Source organism: Acinonyx jubatus, chromosome A1 (genome assembly GCF_027475565.1).
Source record: "Acinonyx jubatus isolate Ajub_Pintada_27869175 chromosome A1, VMU_Ajub_asm_v1.0, whole genome shotgun sequence".
Taxonomy (NCBI): Eukaryota; Metazoa; Chordata; class Mammalia; order Carnivora; family Felidae; genus Acinonyx; species Acinonyx jubatus.
The window spans coordinates 187,978,875-188,003,063 of record NC_069380.1 but is presented as its reverse complement, the minus strand read 5'-3'; the positions used below and the strand labels follow the sequence as shown (position 1 = coordinate 188,003,063).

General features: G+C 40.1%; 1 protein-coding gene across 8 annotated transcripts in view; it reads right to left on the bottom strand.

Annotated features, from left to right (window-relative positions):
• HAVCR1 (hepatitis A virus cellular receptor 1) overlaps nucleotides 1–24,189 on the bottom strand; it is a 35,064-nt gene that overhangs the window by 9,405 nt on the left and 1,470 nt on the right. Inside the window, exons 1-6 of one of the 8 annotated variants that reach the window (XM_027077735.2) lie at nucleotides 15,994–16,108; nucleotides 12,457–12,514; nucleotides 9,177–9,515; nucleotides 6,103–6,186; nucleotides 2,960–3,064; nucleotides 340–395 (exon numbers count right to left, since the gene is read on the bottom strand). In XM_027077735.2, the coding sequence (XP_026933536.1) occupies nucleotides 340–395; nucleotides 2,960–3,064; nucleotides 6,103–6,186; nucleotides 9,177–9,515; nucleotides 12,457–12,514; nucleotides 15,994–16,032 (681 nt within the window). In that variant the 5' untranslated portion in view covers nucleotides 16,033–16,108. Of the gene's footprint in view, nucleotides 1–339; nucleotides 396–2,959; nucleotides 3,065–6,102; nucleotides 6,187–9,176; nucleotides 9,516–12,456; nucleotides 12,515–12,880; nucleotides 13,035–15,993; nucleotides 16,109–24,189 lie in introns of those variants that run through there. The other 7 variants (XM_015063894.3, XM_053199703.1, XM_053199711.1 and 4 more) reach the window with 7 other exon arrangements.

Sequence of the window (24,189 nt, the reverse complement as noted above, 5' to 3'; positions counted from 1 at the left end):
TTAAGTCACTCTCCTTAAATTAGACCATTCTTTCTTCTTAATGTTTGGCCAGGAGAAAGTCTGTGGTGGGCGTTTGTATGTATATGTATGCGTACACAGAATGTAATATCATTTAGCAGGCAAATTCTAACAAACTGGTCCACCACCCGTATGAACTTTCCAAATTAATTAAAGTATCCCTATTTAAGAGTCAAATTCTTTTCTTCCTTTTTTTAAAAATTTCAACCAGAAAGAATCAATCTGTGGGCCAATTTTACAGAAATAATCTCTAAATGTAACTTGCTTCCAGGGGGGCACACAAGTGAAACTGGCTAATGAAGTAGGAAGAAATATGCTTACAGTTTGATTGCTATGCCAAAGGCCATCTGAAGACTGTGTCACAGTGCCATTCCCATCTGCTCAACAAGAAAGAAAATTAATTATAATTACAAAAAATATTGAATTTTCACTGCAGACACTAAATATATTCACGTTGCCTTCTGGTGGTGAATGAAAAGTTGAATAATAATATGGCCAAATGCTGCAGACATTGCAAAAGTCATACCAAGTTACTAACATGTATTAATTTATCGTGGAAGGTTGTGTGCCTTAACCATTTTGTCATGGACCCTTCAAAAATGGACACTTTTTGTCTTCTTTATGGAAAAAAAAATGCATGTATACACAAAGGTTCACTTACAGTTTTAGGGGAATCACAGAGGCCCATTCTTGGAAGCAAGTTAAGAATGCCACTTAATGGTAGGAAATCAATATTTTTTATGCCAGCTAAGAACTGGCATAAAGGCCATGAATACCCAAAGGCCATATGCACATCCAAAGATCAGAACCACTCTATTCTGAATGGACATTACATTGGTTTTATTCAGAATGTGAGTAAAACATACTAAGATACCTAAAACAAGGGGCATATAACTCCTACATTATATGCCAATGTGCCCATACTTTGATCCAAAGTATTTTATAAAAAATCTGTTATATCAGCTATAAAACTAATGTATCTTATACTACCTGAAATCCTATATAAAAGGATTTTATTTATATTATTCCCTAAAGTTCTGAGCATTCAAATCTTAATAGAGTTTTGAAATATCTATTTTGTAATACAGATAGAACTACAAGCTATAGCAGCACCCATCTCATAAAGTTGCTAAATTAGATGATGCATGTAAAGGACTTAACACCATATTAGATAAATATTAGCTGTGACAAATTAAATACGTTACAATAGAAGGAGCGGTGGGGAGAGAGTCACTGTGCAGTATGCTTTCCAAACATCATGTCTTTCGATCATCACTAACATCCAGTGAGGAATGCAACATCTTGCCCATAGGTCTGAAGCTAATAACTGGCCGTTGAATTGGAAGCTGTCTCTAAAGGAGAATTATAGGGCCTCCCTAATCTAGCAATGGCAATAAATAAGGCCTGCCTTAAAAGAATTAAGTGAGATAATATACAACAGTTTCCTGGCACATATATCCATCTAAGATGGGTGGTGGGCCATATGAGCACCAAAATCCTTCCAAACCTAACATTCTTTGCTTCTGTGAGACTTCGGCCCACTGCAGGCCCACAATGAGGATTTGGCTCGAGAACCTCAGGTACACTGCCAACATGGCAACAATCACATGACTCATAGGGTACACAGCAGCTCTGATGTCTGTTTCACTCTGGAAAGCTCTACCTGGACCAGGTTGTAGTGACATGATTTTTAGAAAATGATTTCCTACTCCTATGTTCTTCCTACTCAACCACTAAAAGCGTGGGGTGCCGCCACTCGTACTGCTGCCACCTTGTGTTTCTATATATTTTCACTTTGTTTTTGTGCCCGGAAACAGTTCACACTAAGGATTCCACTTTCAAAACCAAATGTCACCATTATCTAATCCCAGTTGAATAGGTCCCTCTGTAAATCTCACTGCAGCTCCATTTTAAATTAACCAGCTTCCAGGAATTATTGGCAAAAGGTAAGCCAAAAGCGGGGGGGGGGGCGGGGGGGAACGGGGGGGGGGCAGGGAGGCAGCTACGGATTGTTAACTCCTAAGCACAATGAGTCATACACATAAGGGAGGAGTCTTGCAAGGCTTGACCTTGTTTGGATTCAGCACATGCACAAGCACACATAAGCCAGCTCTGCATTACAAAGGGGTTCAGCGTGTGGCACTCTCCAGAATTACCACCATGGGTAACAGAATTAACTGGGGAAAATGAAAGGATTCAAATCACCTTTCTCTACCACAGGGAAGACAGGAGAATCTTACATTTCAAAAAAGCAGAGATTGTATGAGACCTGCCCAGAATAGGGACAGTAGGGAAAAATTGGGGAAGTAAACAGACAGTCTCAGCAGGATATGCCTCTTGGTGCTGGTGCTGATGTCCTCAGCTAATCTCAAAGTGTCCATTTACAAGCTCCACAGGGTGACAGGGGAGCTTCCTAGATACACTTAGGGTCTGGGTCTTAGATAAAGCAGAAACGTGGTTGACCAGTTTGGTCTGGATACCAGGGAGCTGGATTTAATTGTTTTAAGGCTCTGGCCCAAGGGAGCAAGCCCACTAATAAGTTTGGAGTCAAGACTGATTGATTTGATTAAGACGAAGAGTGATATGCACGTCAATGCTTCCCAACTCACACAAGCCACCTCTGCCAGTCAGGAATAGGGATTCTGGACATTCTAAGTAAGAGTCAGAGTTGCTATTGTATCTATTACTTACCACTTTTTAACTATGTCTGAGGTTCTTCACCAGCATTCTACAAGATAATTGGTATTCCATCCAGTTCACAAACGATAAAAACAGATTCTAAGTAGGTAAGACATTTGTTCAAACCACATAGCTGATTAGAGTGGCCAGCATCAGCATTCAGGTCAGGTCTGTCTTACTCCAAAATATATGCTTTTAACGATGTGCTGGTGATTATCAAAATTTGAATATTGTCAGGTGTTCAGGAACAAAATGAAGCTACCTTTTGGGCAAGAGTACAATGGTGAACTGGTGGGCTGTGGTGTCCCCGTCTCCTGTGGTGCTGTAGGCTGGGTTTCTGCTGTCTGCACTGGAGAAGATGAAGTAGCTATTGGAATGAAAAGAATAGAACTGTGCTCCATCTGTAGAGGAAAATTCCCACCCCCAACAAAAATGAAAAACACAACTAAAATCAGGAATCACGATCAACTTCCCACAGCAGCCATTCCCTGAAGCAGCCAGTCCCTGAAGGCATGCCTCTCACCCACTCACTTCCAGTCCTTTCAACCCCCTCTTAGAAATTTAATCACAGATGGCACCACTATCTAGGCATACCATTATCATGAACAAACCTGATCTAGATAATCATCCGGATAGTTCAACAATACATAGGGTTATTCCACACTTGTTCTACTCCTAGGATCCCCCTAAATGTCCAAAGTCTACAACAGCACCTTATGTAGGACATCCAATTAAGCTTTTATTCATACAAATGACATTTCACTTTCATGGGAACAGGGCCTGGGGGTTTGTGCTTATTTGCCCTTTCCCCTTCACAACAGCGCCATCTAGATTTCCTGACCTTATTCAAGTTCCCAGTATCCATCCACATATCAGCACAGAATACATACTCAAAATATTTAATTCTTTGAGGTCTCTTCAAGGTGACAATATTGTCCAATGTCTGAACCTTGATGATGATTAACAACTCTAAAAGCAACATTCTTGGTAGACCTTGACCTGGTTCCTTCTGCGGTTGCGTTGTGGTCACTCCTTTCTTAAGACTGATTTCCTGTTATCTGACTCATCTTATGTTTCACACCAAAAGCTTCACTAAGAGTTTTCCACTACAGGGATAGGTTTCCCTTTCCTTTCTAAAATCAATCCTTTCTTTTCTATCAGATATTCCACCTTATATGCAGCATTGATCACTTCCCTCTTTGTGCATTTTATTAAATATTTTAAATATTTTATTTTTATATACCTTCCTCTTAGAGCACCACAAATTTTGGAGCAAGTTATTAGTGCTGGCTGGACAAGAATTCCCAAACCTGGGCTTTTCTTGCCTTTTGTTGGTCTTTCTGTTTTCCCTTCCCCACAGTGATCTCCACATTTCAACTTTACCCTTTCTCATGTTCTGAACTATCTTCCTGCCTATCTCGAATGTTCAAATCTAAAATAGCATGTAGCTCTGTTGAAGAACTAAGAACAGGACAATATAAGAAAGTTGGGTGATCAGAATCTTTATTCAACTTGGATCTGTGCAAAAGACCTCTTGGGCTTAACTTTTTCTCCAAGTTTCTGTCTTAGCAGGCATCTTTCTCCACCCCCCCCCACCTCCATTTCTACAACCTTACAGCCAACCATTCCATGAATTTTTTAGGCAAGTTGTATATACAAGAAGCATTGAGCACAGGAAGAGAGTGGATGTAAAGATAAATATCCCCATGTTGGATCTGCTCCAATGTGCACCTCCTTCCTGTTCAACTCAACTCAAACTCTTAAGAAAAGCATCAAGACAAGGATAAGGCTTGATTAATACTATCCCTGAGGAGGTCACATGGACATATGAACCAACACTTTTCTTCTCAATCTTTGCTTTAAACATGCATGTTCACCAAACCAAGTCCACTAATCCATCCACATTTGCAGGCACAAACTAAATATTATGAAGCTAAATCAATATTGAGAAAGTCAACAGATTCTCTAGTATGTTCAGCTGCCTCAAACAGAGCTGTTTTTCTTACAAACTTTTATGGCTCTAAAATCCCAGTTTTAACCTAAAGCCCTCTCTTCCAAACTCAGCTCACAGCCCAATCCTTCAGATCCGTCCTGATTAAATATACATATGGTTCAATAGGAGTCAAGGGAAATCAATATGTTCCATCAGGTTTTTCTGGCTAAGAGGTTGTGACATCTCTGTTACTCCTCAGATTCCAGTGCTACCCCAAGGGGTCAAAGAGTTTTGGAGGCTCTAAGAATCTCCACTGAAAGTTATCTTTTTAATCCTAGAGATAGAAGGTTTGAACCTAAACTTGTACTCAGAATGGCAAGCTATTTCTCTACCTTTAAATCAAATTATTCTTCATTTGTATTAAATCTAAACTCTTATTTATCAGAAGTTTGAAGTGTTAACCTTGTGGCCTGAATGAGGAAAAAAAAGTGTAAGTTCTAAATCCCTGAAGTCTTTAAATCCGATGTTTACTTTTTCATCGGTATAAATAGTATCTTTTGCCATTTCCATGCTACATAAATAAATTAAAAGATGCTGGAAGCAAAACTGTGTGAGTAGATTGAATGCCTAGAGAAGACAGGGTAATCATATAAAGGATTTTTCAGTGAGGGATGTCAGATCAGGACAAATTCATCCAAACATAAACTCAATACTCATGGTAGAAGGAACAATCCAGTAGTTAAAAGCACAAACCCAAAATTCAAATTAATGGAGAATGAATCCTGATTCAAGTACTTTCTATCCATTTAACTTTCTGCAATGAACTGAGGCTCTGCCTAAGTTCTCACAACTATTAAATGGGATTGAATCACACCTACAGTGCAGAGAGATTGTCATAAGTATTATATTAAACAATATAATACTTGTAAAGCAGTTAGCATGGTTCCTATCACTTAGAAAACACAGTAAATGTTAACTTTACTGAAATCTTATCCTCAAGTGGAGGTCCAGCTTCAGAATGTACTAAATGATCTCTATTCAGAGCTCCTTGTAAGGACAGAATCTCATTAACCTGGCCCCTGTTCCCTGGCATTCCCTATTTTTTCCTTACAAACCTGTGCTCAACTGGGCCAAATCCACTCCACCCTCAATAGTTGTCTAAGATCAAAGGTCTGGCTTTGGGTGGTGGGGGGGTGGGGGGGGAGGCGGGGGGGTGGTGGCTGGGTGGGTGCTAATAATGAATGCATTGGATAATCTGACCAAAAGCTATGAGTCTCCTTTCTCTAAAAATGATTACATGTTAAAAGGTGCATACAATTTGGGACAGGTATTCACAGACCCTGTGAAGCCCATGTTTGGAACCCAGGTAAGAACACTCAGCCTAGATTGTACTTCTGCTTTAACATAATGCCCTGGATGGTCTACATCCTCTCATTAGAAGACCTCAGGGCTCAAGGAACACATTTGTTTACCTGGCTTGAGGTTCTGCGTGGGTGCTGGCATTGAAGAAGTAGAGGTAAAGGCCCTAGGTGACGTTGGAACACTGGTGACCATAGCTGGAGTTAGAAATCAATATGAAAGCAAGGATTAGTCAAGCAGCAGGAAACAAGAGCCTTGGGTTGGGCCCATGTACCAATGCAACCAATGAGAAACTGTCCCCAGGCAGAATTAGGCACCAATTTTCCCTGAACTCAGAGTTCTTGTCATTGGTCAACTAGAATCTGTGACACAGGAGGGCTTGAAGACATACTGGTGAAAAGGAAACAGCTGCATTAAAAGATATATATTTGGGGAGGTTCCGAGGTGAAAAATGACACCTGGGATTTGCACTGAAGCACTTTGAGACCAGTCATGCATATCAGATTTATGTATCTTCATAAACACCTGTGAGTTAAGGAAAATGTCTAGAGCCTGGAGCTTTCTTCATCATCTCAGTGGTGAATGAATAAGATTTCAACAGGATTTCCCAGGCCCAGAATGCTTACCAAATAAATAGCATTCAGTTCCATCAGTCCTGAGGGTACCGTGCCAATAGAGGGACATGCAACCTAAATGAGGGCTAACTCACATCCATTAGTGTATTAGCTAGATAAATCACACAGATGATTTATATATTTGGTTAGAAGGTAAACTAGATGTTTTACGGTTCCTTTCTACCTAAGAGATAATAACAATAGCTAATAACATAGACTCTTTCTGGAGTCAGAAGTGGGGTAGGATTCCAAACCACTTAATGAAGGTCACAGAAGTACCCAGAGAGAACTGAAACCAGAATTAAGCCCCAACAAGGACTGAATGAAGAATGTAAACTTTTGATCTCACTAGGCACCGTTTTTCTCCACGAGAAGTTTCCTTCAATTTCAACTTGACTAACTGCAAAGGAAAACCCATTTCACTTATATAGGGGACAATTGGTTTGAAAACTCTTCTGAAAGATCTAACTTAATTTAGAATCTGAAGAGGAAAAACTTTTTTCAACAAATATTTGTGAGTGTCTATTAAATGCGAATCATTAGTCTAAAGTAGAGGTCAGCAAACTTTCTGGGAAGGGTCAGATAGTAAATGCCTCAGTCTTTGGACACCCTATAGTCCCAGGCACAGTTGCTCAACTCTGTCAGTGAAAGGCAGCCATAGACAATATATATATCAAATGTGTATGGCTGTTCTAATAAAAATTTATAAAACAATGACCCTGTTTTGTTATCTGATCTAGTTCTGGAACTATAGTTTACTGACCCTGATCTAAGGTGTAGTCAGAGGCTTCTGAAAAGAATACTGTCCAGTCCCCTCCTTCCAGCTAAAACCAAGTATGCTGAGTATGCAAAAAATCTAAGCAAAGGAGAATAAGGGAAACAATAAAGAGGAGGTAACCTGATGGAATTGTCTAATGAACTTGACTTCTTCAGTGGTAAATATTTTTCCTGGGCAGAATCTAGGAAACTATAACTATAGATGCTGGTGTGGGAAAAAAAATCCCTAACAGAAGCTTGAAGAGTAAGCTCAGCCTATGAAAAATGTAAGACAACTTTAGCAAAGAGTTAGTTATTGGAGGCAGAGTCACTTTGGCTCAGTTATGAACCTTCTTCCCACTTGACAGAGCACTGCCCTTGTAAATGCCCACCTATTAAAGAATTTTGAAGCACTTTATCAGCTTCAAACCATACAACCAAACCATAAAAAATTCAACCAAACCATAAAAAATTTCACAAATACAAAAAAGTTACAATCATCATCTCTTCTGGACATGCTGCCTCCTCACTTCTGTCTAGAGCACACTACAGTCACCAGCATTCTTGGGCTTCCTTAAATTGCTTCCCAGATGTAGTTTCCCCAGAGTCAGCTATTTTCTCCATCAGAATTGACCTTATCCCACTTGCCTTCACAAAAGGAACAGGCCAAGTCCAAAAGTTGGTAGATTGCAAGACCAAGTTCCTCTTAATTTAAGACAGATAGAGAGAGAGAGAGAGTTTATTAAGGCCACAGGTATTGGGTTCTATTGTCAATATAAGAGTTTAGTGGAAGGAACTTCATTAGGAAAGAACACCAGAAACCAGGGAATCCTGAGGAATCCACTCTGTTCATCCAGTGGTAAAGAAAATGAGGATGTTCACATCAAGACAGATTTTTGGATTTCATGAAATTCTTTTTTTTTCTTATTTTTTTAACCTTTATTTATGTTTAACAGACAGAGCATGAGCATGAGCAGGGGAGGGGCAGAGAGAGAGGGAGACACAGAAACTGAAGCAGGCTCTAGGGTCCAAGCTGTCAGCACAGAGCCCAACGTGGGGCTCGAACTCACAAACTATGAGATCACGACCTGAGCTGAAGCCGGACACTTAACCGAATGAGTCACCCAGGGGCCCCTGGATTTCATGAAATTCTTAAAAGCAACTGGTGTATCGTTATTGGAATATAAGTGCTTTCATATTGCAATAAGGTCATTTTTGTTTTTAAAGAAGCAGTTTTGCAATATGATGTGAAATATGCTACAAAAATTCCCAGGCAGGGCTGAAGGAAGGAACTATATATTCCTTAATAACAAGATATGCAACAAGATTGAGTTGACAATTGTTATAGCTGGGTGCTACTATTATGATAAGACCTTATACCATATTACCTACTTTATATGTTTGAAATGCTCCGAAATAGTTTTAAAAATGCTAACATTTAAAAATTCCTCTAAAACATAATCTCAGAGAACAAGGGCAGTTCTTTAAGTTGAATAAATTCAGCTTGATAAAAATGTTTACTATATTTCACAGTGGAACAGTGAATGCTTTTTCATGAACCAACTAGCATTTTTGAAGCACTGCTTTAGGGAACAGTTTGCTGACTGGGAAGATCCTCTAGCTTATCGTCTTGAATCAAGATTGGTCTAAGACTTCGTTTTATACAAATAAAAGTCATTCTATTTTCCAACAGTTGCTGAAAAACAAGACTGTAGGAACCTCCTCTTGCCCTCTTAAAGGAGAAAAACACTACCAAAGAGTCAACATCTCAGCCAACCCACATGAAGCGATCAAAGGAAGAAGGAAAACAAGCTCACCTGGCTTTATCTCTAATGACAGGGTGAGTTTCATGTCATTGAACCACCCGCTGTGTTCAACACGACAACAGTATAGGCCACTGTCAGTCTGAGCCACGTTCTCTATGGTCAAAGACACATTCCCTTCTAAAAGGTTTCCCTTTAGCTTATAACGTGGGTGCTTCCGAAAAGTGACGTGGGATCCATTAGTCCAGATGATTACATCTGAGCACTGGGACACAGGACATGCCCCTCTGCCCCAGCACATGGTGGTGACTCCCTTAGCTGTCGAGTAAGCGCAGGACAGCGTGGCAGGAAGGCCTAGCACTCCATTCACTTGTTTGTGAGACACTACAGCATCTGTAAGTAAAGAGAAAGAAGAGTATAAGGCCTCAATATTTCAGTTTTATATTTATTTTCACTGTTTTCTTTTCAATGTAGTTTATTTCATTTGCAATCATATGGATTTGTATCTTCAATTAAAAAAAAATTCATTGTAAGCATTTTTATGTTAACATACTCCTTTTTTATGTTAACATATTCTTGGGGCGCCTGGGTGGCTCAGTCAGTTAAGTGTCTGACTTCCGGATCAGGTCAGGATCTCACAGTTTGTGGGTTTGTGAGTTCAGCCCCCTGCATCCGGCTCTGTGCTGACAGCTCAGAGCCTGGAGCCTGCTTTGGATTCTGTGTCTCCCTCTGTCTCTGACCCTCCCCTGTTCATGCTCTGTCTCTCTCTGTCTCAAAAATAAACATTAAAAAAAATTTTTTTATGTTAACATTTTCTTAAAAGCATTATTTATATGATATTTGTAGATAAGATATAATTAAAGCTTTTTTTCTGTATTAAGGATTATTTTCTAACAGGACAGATGTCAAAGAGAGAAATTACCAGGAATAATTTCACTCTCTTGATGAACATGACCAAATTTCTTTCCAAAAGGTTCAAACCAAATGACACTCCAGTAATACATGAGTATGTATTTCATCCTGTGTTTGACATACATGTGGCTTTTCCACTTCCCCAGATTCATTTGCTGTCTCAATTGAAATATGTTTGAAAAATTCTACTGTATTTAAAGTTTTAATTTTTATTGCAGCTTTTTAAACTTCTATTGCAAGTGATGTCCCCTCACAGCACCTCTCTTATAAGAAAAGCAGAGCTTGGGGCACCTACCTACCTCAGTGGGTTAAGTGTCTGACTCTTGATTTCGGGTCAGGTCATTATCTCACAGTTTGTGAGTTTCAGCCCTGTGTCGGCTCTGCTCTGATAGTGTGGAGCCTGCTTGGGATTCTCTCTCTCCCTCTCTCTCTGCCCCTGCTCCCTCCCCCCACTCTCTCTATCTCAAAATAAATAAACGCTAAAAAAAAAAAATAAAAGCAGAACTAATGTTTTGTTTAAAGTATTATTGACTGGGGTGCCTGGGTGGCTCAGTCAGTTACGCGTCTGACTCTTGATTTCTGCTCGGGTCATGATCTCAAAGTTTGTGAGTTTGAGCCCCACATGGGGTTCCACACAGCATGGAGTCTGCTTGGGATTTTCTCTCTATCCCTCTTTCTCCACCCCTCCTCCATGATCTCTCTCTCTCTCTCTCTCTCTGAAAATAAATAAATAAAAATTTTTTAAAAATTTAGGAAATGGGTTTCTAATACTTCTAGGAGGAGCTGAGGTTTATCATGGGCTTCAAGATCAGTCTAAAAAAATCCAATAGGGACCCCTTCTCATATGTTGTTAGCAGGCCCACAACTGAGCGAGGCCCACTTCCCCTGTGAAAACAGACAGTTGGAAAACACTCAACCAAGTACTAAATTATGACACTTAAAAAACAAAACCAAGAAGTCTCTCCTGGGGCAGTGGCATAAAAGCCCTATCGTGCCAAATTCAGACAAGGTGGCCATGAAAAGAAATCTGAAATTCACCAACCAATCACATTTACAATTTTGGCTAGGACTTTGGGAAATGCTCTGGGAATAAAATGTTCATGGTTATATAAAATAAGAAAAAGGCACTGAATTCTTAGAATATTTAGTTTCGCCTAGTATCATTTTTAGATTATAAATATAATACATGCTAATTATAAAAATCAAGTTATATAAGTTATAATAAATGAACTTTCCTTCATAATCTGACTTCTGGAGATTATTGTTTTTAAAATGTATGCATTATGTCTATTCCTAACTTTGCTATCTCATGGAGTGTTTTGAAATAAAATATTTTTTATATTTTTTATTTTTTTATTTTTTATTTTTTTTAAATGTTTATTTATTTCATTTTGAGAGAGAGTGCACATGCGTGCATGCAGAGAGATGGAGAAAGAGAATCCCAAGCAGACTCTGGGAATCTGACATGGTGCTCAATCCCACGAACCCTGAGATCATGACCTGTGCAGAAATCAAGAGTCGGCCACTCAACCCACTGAGCCACCAGAGCGCCCCTATACATTGAGTTGACATTCAGTTATATCACTAAATTCTCTTATCACTTATAAACATGCTTATTCCAATTCTGATTTAAAAGGAATACTCTATTTCATGACTAAGTATAATCATGTCCTCAAACCCTATAAAGCATTTTATTTATTTATTTGTTTATTTTATTTATTTATTTTTAACTTTTGAAGGATGCTTTTATTCTGTTGTTTTTTTTTTAATATAATTTATTTTTAGGTTGGTTAACATACAGTGTATACAGTGTCCTCTTGATTTGGGGGGGTAGATTCCCGTGATTCATCGCTTACATACAACACCCAGTGCTCATCCCAACACGTGCCCTCCTCAGTGCCCATCACCCATTTTCTCCTGTCCTCCACTCCCCCCATCAACCCTCAGTTTGTTCTCTGTATTTAAGAGTCTTTTAAAAGAAATAGTTGCACAGCATTTTTAAAAAATCAAATGACACAGGATGGTTCAATAGAGGACTGGTTCCCTTTCCATCTAATCCCAGCTTCTTCTCCCCATCCCCTCCTGTTCATGGCAACACTGTTACTATATCCTACATACACTTGAGTAGTCCATGCTGACACTGCTGTCCACTCGTCCCTTTTATTGTTTAAACACAAATGACAAGATATGATACACAGTTCTGCATTGGGTCTGGCTCACTCACCCATGGATTTTGTAAGTCATAGCATTTAAGCAATTTCTTTTGCGTAAGATTTAGCCTGGTTCTTTGGCCACTAACTGACCCATTACCTTTCACCAAAGCCCAAGCACATCCATCTTCCTACACCACACTCACACTCACACGTCTCCTACGTGTCCCAATCTTCAGGGCTTCCAGACCCCGGCCCACCTGTTCACTTACCTGTCAGAAGTAGTATGGGGCTGAAGATGGCTACCCAAGGCTGCATGATGGTATTGGCCTGAAGGAAAGAGAAAGCAGACTGGTAGGTGTGCCCCTCACCAGATGGTCTCGGAACAAGTCTTAATTCTCAGACTGCAACTTCTCCTTTCACCCTGACTGGGTGGATCACATGAGCCTGCCCCATCAGTGAGGACAGACCATGCACAACAGCTTCACATATCAGTTATCTCTAGTGTGACCATCCTGCACCTTCCAATAGACAGGCAAAGCTGTCCTCAGGTCAGCCCCTTGTTTCCCAGCTCCTTCCCCACAGAGTCCAAACTGACTCCTGATGCTGACACAAGGGATACAGGGGCAAACAGAAAGGAAACCAGAGTCAGGCTCAGTGAGGGGACCATCACAACCAAGACTGGTCTTCACTTACCCTTGGCCTCGGAGATGAGTCAACTGGCCCTTTAATGAGTGCAGAGAACTCCCTGCTCTGTGGCTACAATGATCAGTCCCCAGCCTTAGTTATACTGTCAAGTTTACCAGTGGCAAGAATTAATCAAAAATGTAAATCACCGTGCCTGACCATGTTACAGGAAGCAATGACTCAGACCACATCTCACTGAGTGATGTCAGGAAGTATTTCAGGAAGTAGATTCTGGACCAGACTTGGGTTTAGATCCCAGCTCTGTCACTTGCAAAGCTGGGTATCTCCATGAGTTACTGAGCTCTTCCAAGCCTTGACTTCCTCATTTGTAACATAGCACTAAAAGTACTTGCTGTGTCTCCCTCAAAGAATTGTTAGCAAAAGCGATATGGGAGACCTTTGAAAATGAAATGTAAATATGCATTAATGCTAACCAAGGTTTTCAGAAAACTTACTGTGTGGCGGGCTCTATGCCAAACACACACATCCACTTAGTCCTCAAAGACCTCCTTCGGCAGGTCCTGCTATTAACCTCATTTCATAGAAGAGGAAACTGAGGCTTGTAGATGTTAAGTGAGCCAAGGTTCCAGACAAGCTCTTCCGACTTTTGCACTTAATCATTAAGCCATACAAGTATGTGTCAGCCTGCCTAGTACTTCATTAACTGTCCTCTGATCTAAAGATTCAGTAACTTCCTCCCAGGAGGGTACTGATGCTCCATTTCTAGGCTACTTGCAGCCCATCACAGGCTTCACGGAGACATGAAAACAGTGGCAACGGGTCCTGTGCTGCTCGGGAATGTGAACTCCTGACTCCAGCAGTCTCTGTGCTTGGAAAAAAGACCTAAAGCCTAATACTACAAACTGGTGGCCTAAAGACTATATTTGGCCCACAGAAGTGCTTTGTACCACGGTGTTCAAAAATTCTTTTCTTGGGGGCACCTGGCTGGCTCAGTTGGTAGAGCATGCAACTCTTGATCTTGGGGTGGTGAGTTTCAAACCCCACGTAGGCATAGAGATTACGTTAAAAACTAATCCTTAAAAAAATTCATTTTTAATTAATGGCCACCATTTAGAAATCTAGAGAGCCCACATGAGAACTCAGTTTTTCTGCTTTGTTATGAAATACAATTAGATGGCCAGCAATGGCCTGTAGCACCCAGTCCCCTTAGAGTGTGCCCTCTCCAGCCTGCTCCTGCGCCAGCCTTGTTGGGGGTGTGGGGTGCTTCTGTGTCTGGAGGGGGCCCCTGTCTTAGACTCTACTCCACCTTCATGAATACAAGCTCTTTCCTGTCACTGGGCCTTCACACTGGCTGTCCCCCTGGCCTATTTGCTGAAACTCACCTCTTCCATCCAACAATTGGATTATATGACCTTTATTAGTCCTCCTAGCTTTACGATGCCACACACTTGAATTCAATTGGGTAACAAGATGAGTTCTCACAAGGGAAAATCTCCTTTCTGGATTCCCATCCTCCTCTTATTCTCCACTTAAAGGGAACACTATTGACCCCACGTTGACCACCAGCAAAAGTGGGGGAACACATTCTGAAATGCCTCACAAAGAAGTAGGTCGTGCCTTATATTTATTTGGGAGGCAAAATATTTTATGACTAGTTTTGTCATACTCCGAGACTTAGTCAAAGCCCAGAAGGTCAATGATAAGGATTTTTCTAATTTAATTCAATCATACCACATTTGCTATCAATATATTGAGGCTAATGCCGCATGACTTAATATACTAAGAATGAAAAAACCCAGGGTTGTGCAATCAGGTGGAGAGACAGGTAAGTAAGCAACTAATAAAATCAGGCAGAATGATGTAATTGGTAAATATATAATCAGATTGTGTCACTCTTCCCCTCACGATGTTCCCACGGCTCTCTCAGAAAACAACAAAAAGCAAGAAAACACCCTAACGTCTTACCCAGATTTACAAAATCCCCCCCAGTTATCTGGATCCTGCCTACCTCTCAAATTTCTTCTATGTCTCTCTCCCCTGCCACAGGGCTCCAGCCATTTGGGGTTCTTTCAAATGTATCCCCATATTAGGACTTTTTCCCTAGTGGTACCCTCTGCCTAGATCTCCATTCCTTTACCCCACCAGTTTCAGATTTCTCTTTGTCTTTTGGGCCCTTGTTTAACTGTCACCTTCTCAGACATTCTTCTGGTCCCTCTGTCTAAAGTAGCCAACCCATCACTCTATTACACTATTTCAGTTCTCTGTGCAGCGTTTCCTTACCTTGTTGCCCTTGATTGTGTGTGCATTGTCCATCCTTCCTTTCCCTTGTACTGTTCATTAGAACTTTCCATGATGACGGAGTTATTATAGCATATGGATGTTGTGCAATATAGTAGATGTTAGCCACATCTGACTACTGAGCACTTGAAATGCAACTAGTACAACTTAGAAGTTAAAAATAATTAACTTAATTTTATTTAATTAACTTAAATTTAAATAGCCACACATGGCTATGGTCTTGAAAAGTACTCAATTCTAGACCATAAACTCCTCTAAGATAGAGCTCCTCCATTTTTTTCTCTGTTATACTCCTGAAACATTGTAAGGGAGCCAATTAGCATTGATTAAATAAATTAATGGAAGCATGAAGGTATGGAGGGAGATCATTCATTGACAGGGGAGGGTGGGGAGGTGATGCAGGGAGTGGCAGAAAAATCCCTTAAAAAAGTGACATGTGAGATTCATCATTGGAAAATGGGGGAAGGAGCAGAGGGTGTTTTAAGTGGAATAAATAATGAGCAAGAGCCAGAACAGGGACATAAAACCAAGGCTCTGAGATGTTGATTAAGTATAATTTTGTAGGACTGAATTTTCTAGCAAGTCCATCTCCTATGACAGCCTCTATTGTGTCCTAAAGGCTCCCAAACAGCATAGTGGTTTGTTTGTTTGTTTGTTTGTTTGTTTAATTTGACCTGCATAACCTCCATGAATCACTACTCTTTAGTGCCAAATTTGTGACCCCTTGAAAGATACATCTCAAGTTGAGGGTTAAGGTTCAATGGGCAACAATGTTCAGGGACCAGACATGAATTCCCAGCTGTTTACTCTACCCGAGAAGGAGCACCACTGCAGGTGCATAGAAGTGACAAGACCAGGCTTACCTTTGATAAGGACTCTGTGGCTGCTGGGTTGAGAAGCATGAAGACCTGTCAGGAGTGCGGTATGTCAGAAGACGGGAAGGGATGGTAGTGGGCAGTTCAGGCTCTGGATGTTTACACAGTAGAGCAACCAGGATTTTCTACAGGATATGAGGTGCAGGAGCTTAAACATGACTCCAGGGGATTTTGGCCTGAAACAACTGGAAGAACTGGAAGTGCCACCACCTGAGATAGGGAAGCTGCATGTGACACAGATTTGGGAGGAAATAGTCTGGATTTTGAAAGTGTTGGGTTTCAGGTGGAGGCTGTTGAAGTTCAGGAGAGAGATCTAGAATAAAGATAAGTATTTGGGGGGTGCCAGGGTGGCTCAGTCAGTTAAGTGTCTGACTTCAGCTCCCGTCATGATCTCATGGATGGTGGGTTCGAACCCCGCATCGGGATCTGTACTAACAGCTCAGAGCCTAGAGCCGGTTTCAGATTCTGGTATAGAAATGGTATTTTCAAATCATGAACCTAGAGATATTCAATCAAAAAGAATGCTTGTGGCTAAGGACTAGGCTCGGGGGCATCCCACAGATGGTTGAAATAGAAGAGATGCCAGCACACAAACAGAAGCAGACCAAGGAGGTAAGAGGAAAAGAAAAAAGTAAATGGGATTCTGGAAGTCACGTAAAACAAATTTGTCCACTGAAGAGGCGATCATCATGAATCAAATGTTGCAAAGGCAAGGAATGAGATTTGTCTAGAGGACTGTTCAACCTAATGACCTTGACAAAAGCAGTTGTGGTGAAGAGTACTTAAGTGATTATTTACTTTCCCTATGTACATTACACTTCAGAAAGAAATGTTTACAAAGAAAGGGAAAATCAAGAGAGAAATTGGAGACAGGCACTCTTTAAAGGAGTTTTATAGGGAAAAATAAATGGGAAATGGAGTTGGAGAGTAGGGTCAAGAGAAAGATTTTTTAAGATGATCAAAATAGCAGTATGTTTGTATGATCCGGAGATGATCCAGAGGAGAAATAAAAATTGATTTAAGAGAGGAAAGATTTGTGGAGTAATGGAGGAATAAAATCCAGTGCCTAATTAGGGGATTTTGTTTTAGACATGACCAGGGGAGCACATCAGCAAGAGAAAATGGGACTAATGTAGGACCATCAGGCAGCATTAAAGTGCCACTGAAGGTAGGGGTCATGAAAGTGAGAGCAGCCCAAGAGGCTGGTGCTACTCTCCAGCTACCTGCAGGCACAGGTTACGGGGGAGGAATAGGAGACTCCACAGTGGAGTATGGCCTTTTTTTTTTTTTTTTTAATCTCCTCCCACATCTCTCTCTAAATAACCTAATCAGGGGCTGGGTCGCTCAGTTGGTTGAGCGTCCAGCTCTTGATTTCAGCTCAGGTCCTGATCTCATGGTTCATGGGATAGAGCACAATGTCCACCCCTGTGCTTGACAGGGTGGAGTCTGCTTGGAATCCTCTCTTTCTCCCTATTTCTGCCCCTCCCTTGTTTGTGCATGCTCTCTCTCTTTCAAAATAAAAAATAAATATTTCAAAAAATAATCTAATCAAGTATCTGCTCTACCATAAAAGCATTCAATGGCTTCCCAATGCCAAACTCCAGACTCTGAAAGCTGCCCACCTTCCCCACTTCCCCACCTTCCCCAAGTGAGCACACCCTTCCACCCCAAGCCTCACAAAATGCCAACCAAATTAAACCATTTTTACCTGCTAACCTTTGTAACCCCAATAGCTTCTTTTTTATTTTTAAGTAATATCACACCCAACATTGGGGTCAAACTTGCACCCCCAAGATTAAGAGTTGCATACTCTACCGACAGAGCCAGCCAGGTGCCCCGTAAGCCCAGGAGAGACCATCACGAAACCTGCAAAAGTCCGAAGCCAATACTAAGCTCCTCCTTTATGAACATTACACTTACACAACTAGTTATCTTTTATAATTTACAAGTATTTTTATTTTACAAATCACAGAAGTCAAGAAGCCAAAGGGCTAACATAACAATGCTCTAGACACACATACTCCCATTTTCATAATATCATATCATATCCATTTCACACACAAGGAGAGGCTAGGCAAAAATATGTGTTGACTCTAAGGTCACACAGTTTTCAAACAAGCTTAAATAAATATGGCTTCCTCCAAAGGTACACTCTTTTTCTGGCTGACGTTGTGCAGGAAAAGTGTAAACAACTCAGACATACAAGTCCATGATCCTATTTAACTAAGAATCTACCTCCCCAAAGCTCCAAATATTTGTCCAGTTTTATGCAAGTTTCCCCTAATTCCTGTTGGCTCAGTCATCACTGTCCTAATACCCCATGTGATACTTCTGGTTTCTAGAGGACTTACATTCGGACAAGTTAAGAGGTAGTTTTCCAGCTCCCCTGATGTTGTTACTAATCCTCCCGCAAAGGTTTTTATGGGTACAGACAACTTTCTCCCAGCATCCATTCATCTCTTTGCCACACCCTTACATAAGAATAGTGGCAGGTATCTTTGAAAGTCAAACTTCTCCAGTCTGACAATCTTTTTTGCTGGATTTGGTCTATTTACTAACTGAAATCGATTATAAGGAGATGTTAGTGAGCTGGAACTCAGCTCTGTTTTTGTTCTCTGCTGGGATGTTTTTAAAAGATTCATCACAGGGGCACCTAGGTGGCTCAGTCATTTAAGCATCTGACTTCAGCTCAGGTCATGATCTCATGGTTCATGAATTTGAGCCCCACATTGGGCTCTGTGCTGACAGCTCACAGCCTGGAGCCTGCTTCAGATTCTGTGTCTCCCTCTCTCTCTGCTCTTTCCCTGCTTTCTCTCTCTCTCTCTCTCTCTCTGTCTCTCTGTCTGTCTCTCTCTCTCTCTCAGAAATACATAAACATTAAAAAATAAAAATAAAAGATTCAGCACAGATCTTGATTTTAGGTAAGGCTCCAAGCCTGAAAAGTCATATAGACTTTGATACTGCTTACACATGATGGGACCTTAAACAGGGGCCAAACCTCTCAATTTATAGAGAAATAAAGCAAAGAAGAAAAAGAGGAAGAGTGCAGGACCTGTACACGTCACTCAGGACAGATGCAGAAGTGAAAGCCAGCTTCACCTACTCTACTATTCTTATCACTCAACAAATGTTATCTCACCAAGTCTTTATTGAGTACCCCATGGTAAACATGGAACATTCTAATCACATAAAGCAAATCTGCAATCTCTGCCCTTGGAAGTTTAGGAAGACAAGCTGTCACCTTTAATAAGAAAGCGGTAGAGCTATACTATGCTCCAGTAGAATTTATAATTACATGTCGATTGAGACCCAGAGTTTTAAAGTTGTGTATGACAAGGATGTCAGAAAGCTGGATGCAAGCCAAGCCCCGACTCACACAGCTAGAGGGCACTATTTGTATAAAGCAGAATGTTTCCCCAAGAAATTAAGAGACTATGGGTCCTTTTCTTTTCCCCCTGAAACTAAAACAAGGTTGCCTACTTAAAAACAATGACATCACAGATGTGTTTTTGGATTAAAACTTTTCAGTTTTAACCTGTAACTTTCTGCATTATCACATGATTGTGATACATTTCATCCACATCCATTTTAGGAAAGAAGGGGAGTCAAAGACACTTGACGGCATTGGGCTTTTATCAGATAGGGTTAGGGTAGTTTTCTAAAGGATTCTATTCTCCCAAACCAAGACTATTGCACGACTTGCACACCTGGTTAAACTGCCTGTGTGTGCTGGTAGCAATGAGATAAAATATACACTGAGTTCGATCAAAACCCTTGGCAGGCACTGCGTTGGTGGTGGGGATTGAGACTTTAAACAGTGTCGATAAAACCCTCTGCTTATTAATGATATACTTTGAGAGAGTGCCAAAATTTTGTTGTGAACTGTTTCCAAGAAATGCTAAATGAAAAAAAAAATTTACACAACAATCTATTTTATAGAAACCCATTTTGTAAAATCCCCATGATAAAATGACAACAACAAACTTACATGCATGCGTATCTACATGGCAAAGTCACGGCAAAGGGGTTGGGAATACCCATCCAACACCTTCAGAATGTCCTCTCCGGTAGGGGGACAAGCAGAGGCAAGGGGGCCTTTCAGTTTAAGAATATGTTTGTATCATTTCAGTATCTTAAAACAAGAATGTACCATGTACTGTTTATATAATGTATGTAAAATGTTTTAACTAAAGAAAAAAATAAGAAAATCAGGCAAGTCCTCAAACCGCATGTTCTTACAAAAGCAGAAGTCTTGTACATTCTGCTATATTTTTCACAACCTAATTACAACCACCTTTTTCCTTATCCCAGATGGAAAAAAAAAAAAAAGCAGCTGAACTTGCCTCAAGCCACATTCAGACATCACCAAGCACCTAGAAAGATGGCCGATTATGAAATAATGTTTTAATTAATATGCAAGTGCTTATACTGTAAGGCACATGTTTTTTTCTGCAAAATAGAAAATACATCAAGTCACTATGTGTTTAGTTGGGGGTCTGCTGTTAGACTCTATGACACCTGTACCACTTCATGCATTCACCCAATTAATATTTATTGAGCACCTGCCATGTGCCAGGCCATCTTTATTCTATGAGAGTCATTTAGAATTTTATAGAGTTAAATTAAGGAAGCGGTAAGGACAAGGAATAGTATTCCCAGCAAAGAGGAAACAAACGAAAACAGCACCAAAAAATGCTTTGCTGTACTATTTGGAATCTAGTATGCAGGTCTACTATATGCTTACTATCTTTTATTGTAGTCAGTTGCTTGGCTATGAGGCTTTCCTGATGGACAAATACTTACAAATCTGTGTTTCTATGGTACCTGTATCATGGCTTGAGTTTGCATATAACAGGCATATATTCAGTCTGTCAGTCGACAAATTCTTATTTAGTATCCACTCTGAGCCAAGTATTGTACTAGGCATCTGGGATATGAAATGAAGTGTAGAGTACTTTATAGTTGGGTATTGGGGAAGGAAAATCACATGGAAATAAAAGCAAATAAATAGAATTTCCAACTCAAATAAACTATGCAGGAAATATACTAGACTAAAGCTAGGCAGGTTGGTACTTCAGAGTGGGTGGTCAGGGACACTCATGACACTTAACCCACAAAAAATTAAAAAGACAGCTCTAAAAATGGTCTGTGAGAAGTACCCCAAACAGACAGATCAGCTCCATCGAAAAGGTACCAGAACCAGGAAGAACTTAATTTGTTCTGGAATCAGAAAGGAGAGCAGCATGGCTGAAATAGAGTGAATAAGAAAACGTTGGGGAAGTCAGACAAAATCCAGTCCTGTGGGAAGTTGTTGAAAGGTTTTAAATAACAAAGCAATTGCACCTGGTTGATGACTTTAAAAAAAGAAAAAGAAACTGCTTTGGCTGCTGTGCAAGGTGAATGGATTCTGAGGAGAGCAAAAGTGAAATGGGGGGTACCAATAGGAGGGTATTCCTTAGATGGACGAGTGGGTGCATGGATGGAAGGAAGGAAGGAAGGAAAGAAGGAAGGGAGGGAGGAAGGGAGGGAGGGAGGAAGGAAGGAAGGAAATTAATGAGTAAATAAATAATAACTGTGATTACAAAGGAGCAAGGCCTATGAGAGTCACATGACCTATGTATTTTTAGCTTAAACTGGTTCTTAAGTCAAATTCCAAAAAACCAAAAATTACTTTGAGATAAAGGAACGTTGTTGGAGTAAATAGTTTTCTAAAATGACTGCCTTGAGAAAGATAATATACATTTAGCAATATGATGACTGGCATATCTATTTAAAAATACACTGTTTTATAATCATAATACTTGAAACACAATCACATCTTTTGATCCTACAATTCCATATCTAGAATTCTATGCCTTGAAAACTGCATAAATACACATAGGTTTTTGTATGAAGAATGTTCCTTGCAGCCTTGTTTGAAATGGAAAAAAAAAAAGGCCCTAAATATAGATGCATAGGGAAGTGATTTAATAGATTATGCACATGTGTTCTACTTAATACTACTCAGTTATCTAAGTGAACGTTGTTGTCCCATGTAATCTGACATGGACAGATGGCCTTCTACGAATAGTGGGAAAACTAAATTACAATGTACGTCTTGGTGTGTGTATGAGAGAGAATAGGAAATGGTCCAGACCTGTACCAGTACTGTAGACACTGGCCACATGTGGCTAAAGAGCACTTAAAATGTGACTAGTCAGAATTGAGATGTGCTCTAAATATAAAATACTCACTGGATTTTGAAGCATAAAATGGGGGGGGGGGAAGGAACTCATTAATCATGTTTATATTTATTCTACATTAAAATGACAATACTTTAAATGACTGGGCTTAAAAAAATCTATTAAAAATTAATTTCACCTGTTTCTTCTTATTTTGTAAATGTGGCTAGTAGAAAATTTTAAATTACCTGTATATTTTTCATTGCATTTCTACTAGATGGTGCTGGTGGAAAAGAATGAAGCAAAAACACTGATTATTCCTGGGGAATGAGATTGGGGAGAAATTTGGATAAGGAGGACAGGGAATAGGGACATTCACCTTTAACCTAAACTCTATTATATTTTTCAAAAAGAATTTAACTTCAAATAGTAAAAATCAATAACTGAATAACAAGCAAAGTCTGTAGTTAACAGTATTTTACCATGTTAATGTCTTGATCTGGACAAATGTACCATGGTTATGTAAGTTGTTAACATTAGCAGAAACTGGTGACTACAGGAACCCTGTATTATCGTTGCAGTTTTTCTGTAAATCTTAAAGTATTTCAAAATAAAAAGATAAAAAACAATAATAAGGGAGGGGTGCCTGGGTGGCTCAGTTGAGCGTCCAACTTTGGCTCAGGTCATGATCTCACCCTTTGTGAGTTGAAGCCCCAAGTTCTGGCTCTGTGCTGACAGCTCAGAGCCTGGAGCCTGCTTCGGATTCTATGTGTGTCTCTCTCTCTGCCCTTCCCCCACTCATGCTCTGTCTGTCTCTTTCTCTCAAAAATAAACATTTAAAAAAAATAATAGGGGCGCCTGGGTGGCTCAATTGGTTAAGCATCTGACTTCAGCTCAGGTCATGATCTCACAGTTCATGAGTTCAAGACCCGTGTGGGACTCTGTGATGACAGCTCAGAACCTGGAGCCTGTTTCACATTCTGTGTCTCCTCTCTCTTTGCCCCTTCCCCACTCACACTCTGTCTCTTTCTCTCTCAAAAATGAATAAACATCAGGTGCCTGGGTGGCTCAGTCAGTTGAGTGTCCGACTTTGGCTCAGGTCATAATCTCTCAGTTTGTGAGTTCGAGCCCTGAGTCAGGCTCTGTGCTGACAGCTCAGAGCCTGGAGCCTGCTTCGGATTCTGTGTCTCCCTCTCTCTCTGCCCCTCCCCTGCTCACACTCTGTCTCTCTCTCTCTCTCTCTCTCTCTGAAATAAATAATAAACATTAATAATAATAACAATAATAATGGAAAAAAGCAATCTAACAAGATGTGTGTCTTCTGCTTCATAGAGATTCTTACTTAGTCTCAATATACTGTAAGGTAATTAGCTCCAAATTGTATGTCCCAGCCAGAGTGCCCCTCGTAAACTCATTTGCTTCAAGTAAGGCAGCTAGGATAGCTGTCATATGTCTTAGTTTTTACCTAAGATTCCATTTAGTTCAGGTAATGCTGTTTTCCCATGGTGATTACAAGCTATTTGGCTGCCGTTTACATAATAGGAATTTCTGTTGAAGTTGGAAGTTGCTGGAGAGAATGATGAAAAGCACTGCTCCCCCAAGAACCTTCTGGAAACCTAGACAGTGAGCAGATTTTAAAGCTCCTTTCCCCTTGAATTCCTACTTCAACGCTTAGACTCAGCTAATACTAAGTTCAAGAGATTTTTGCTAAGACATAGTGGTGAACTTTGGGATAGAGAAATGAATCAAAAATCTGTATTATAATATAGTTACATATATTATAATATACAATCTATTTGTTGCAATATAACCAAACTGTTGGAAATAATCTTCACCTACATTTATACATTTGTTACTTTTTACTGAAGTGTTTTCTGAACAAGAACTAAACTCAGCATGCAATGGGCCAGTAATGGCAAATGAAACCACAACCACAAGTAAAATTTAAAACAGATCAGATATAGATATATAGAATATGGATATTTCAGAGCTGACAAAAATAAGGTAAACACTGCATTGGAGT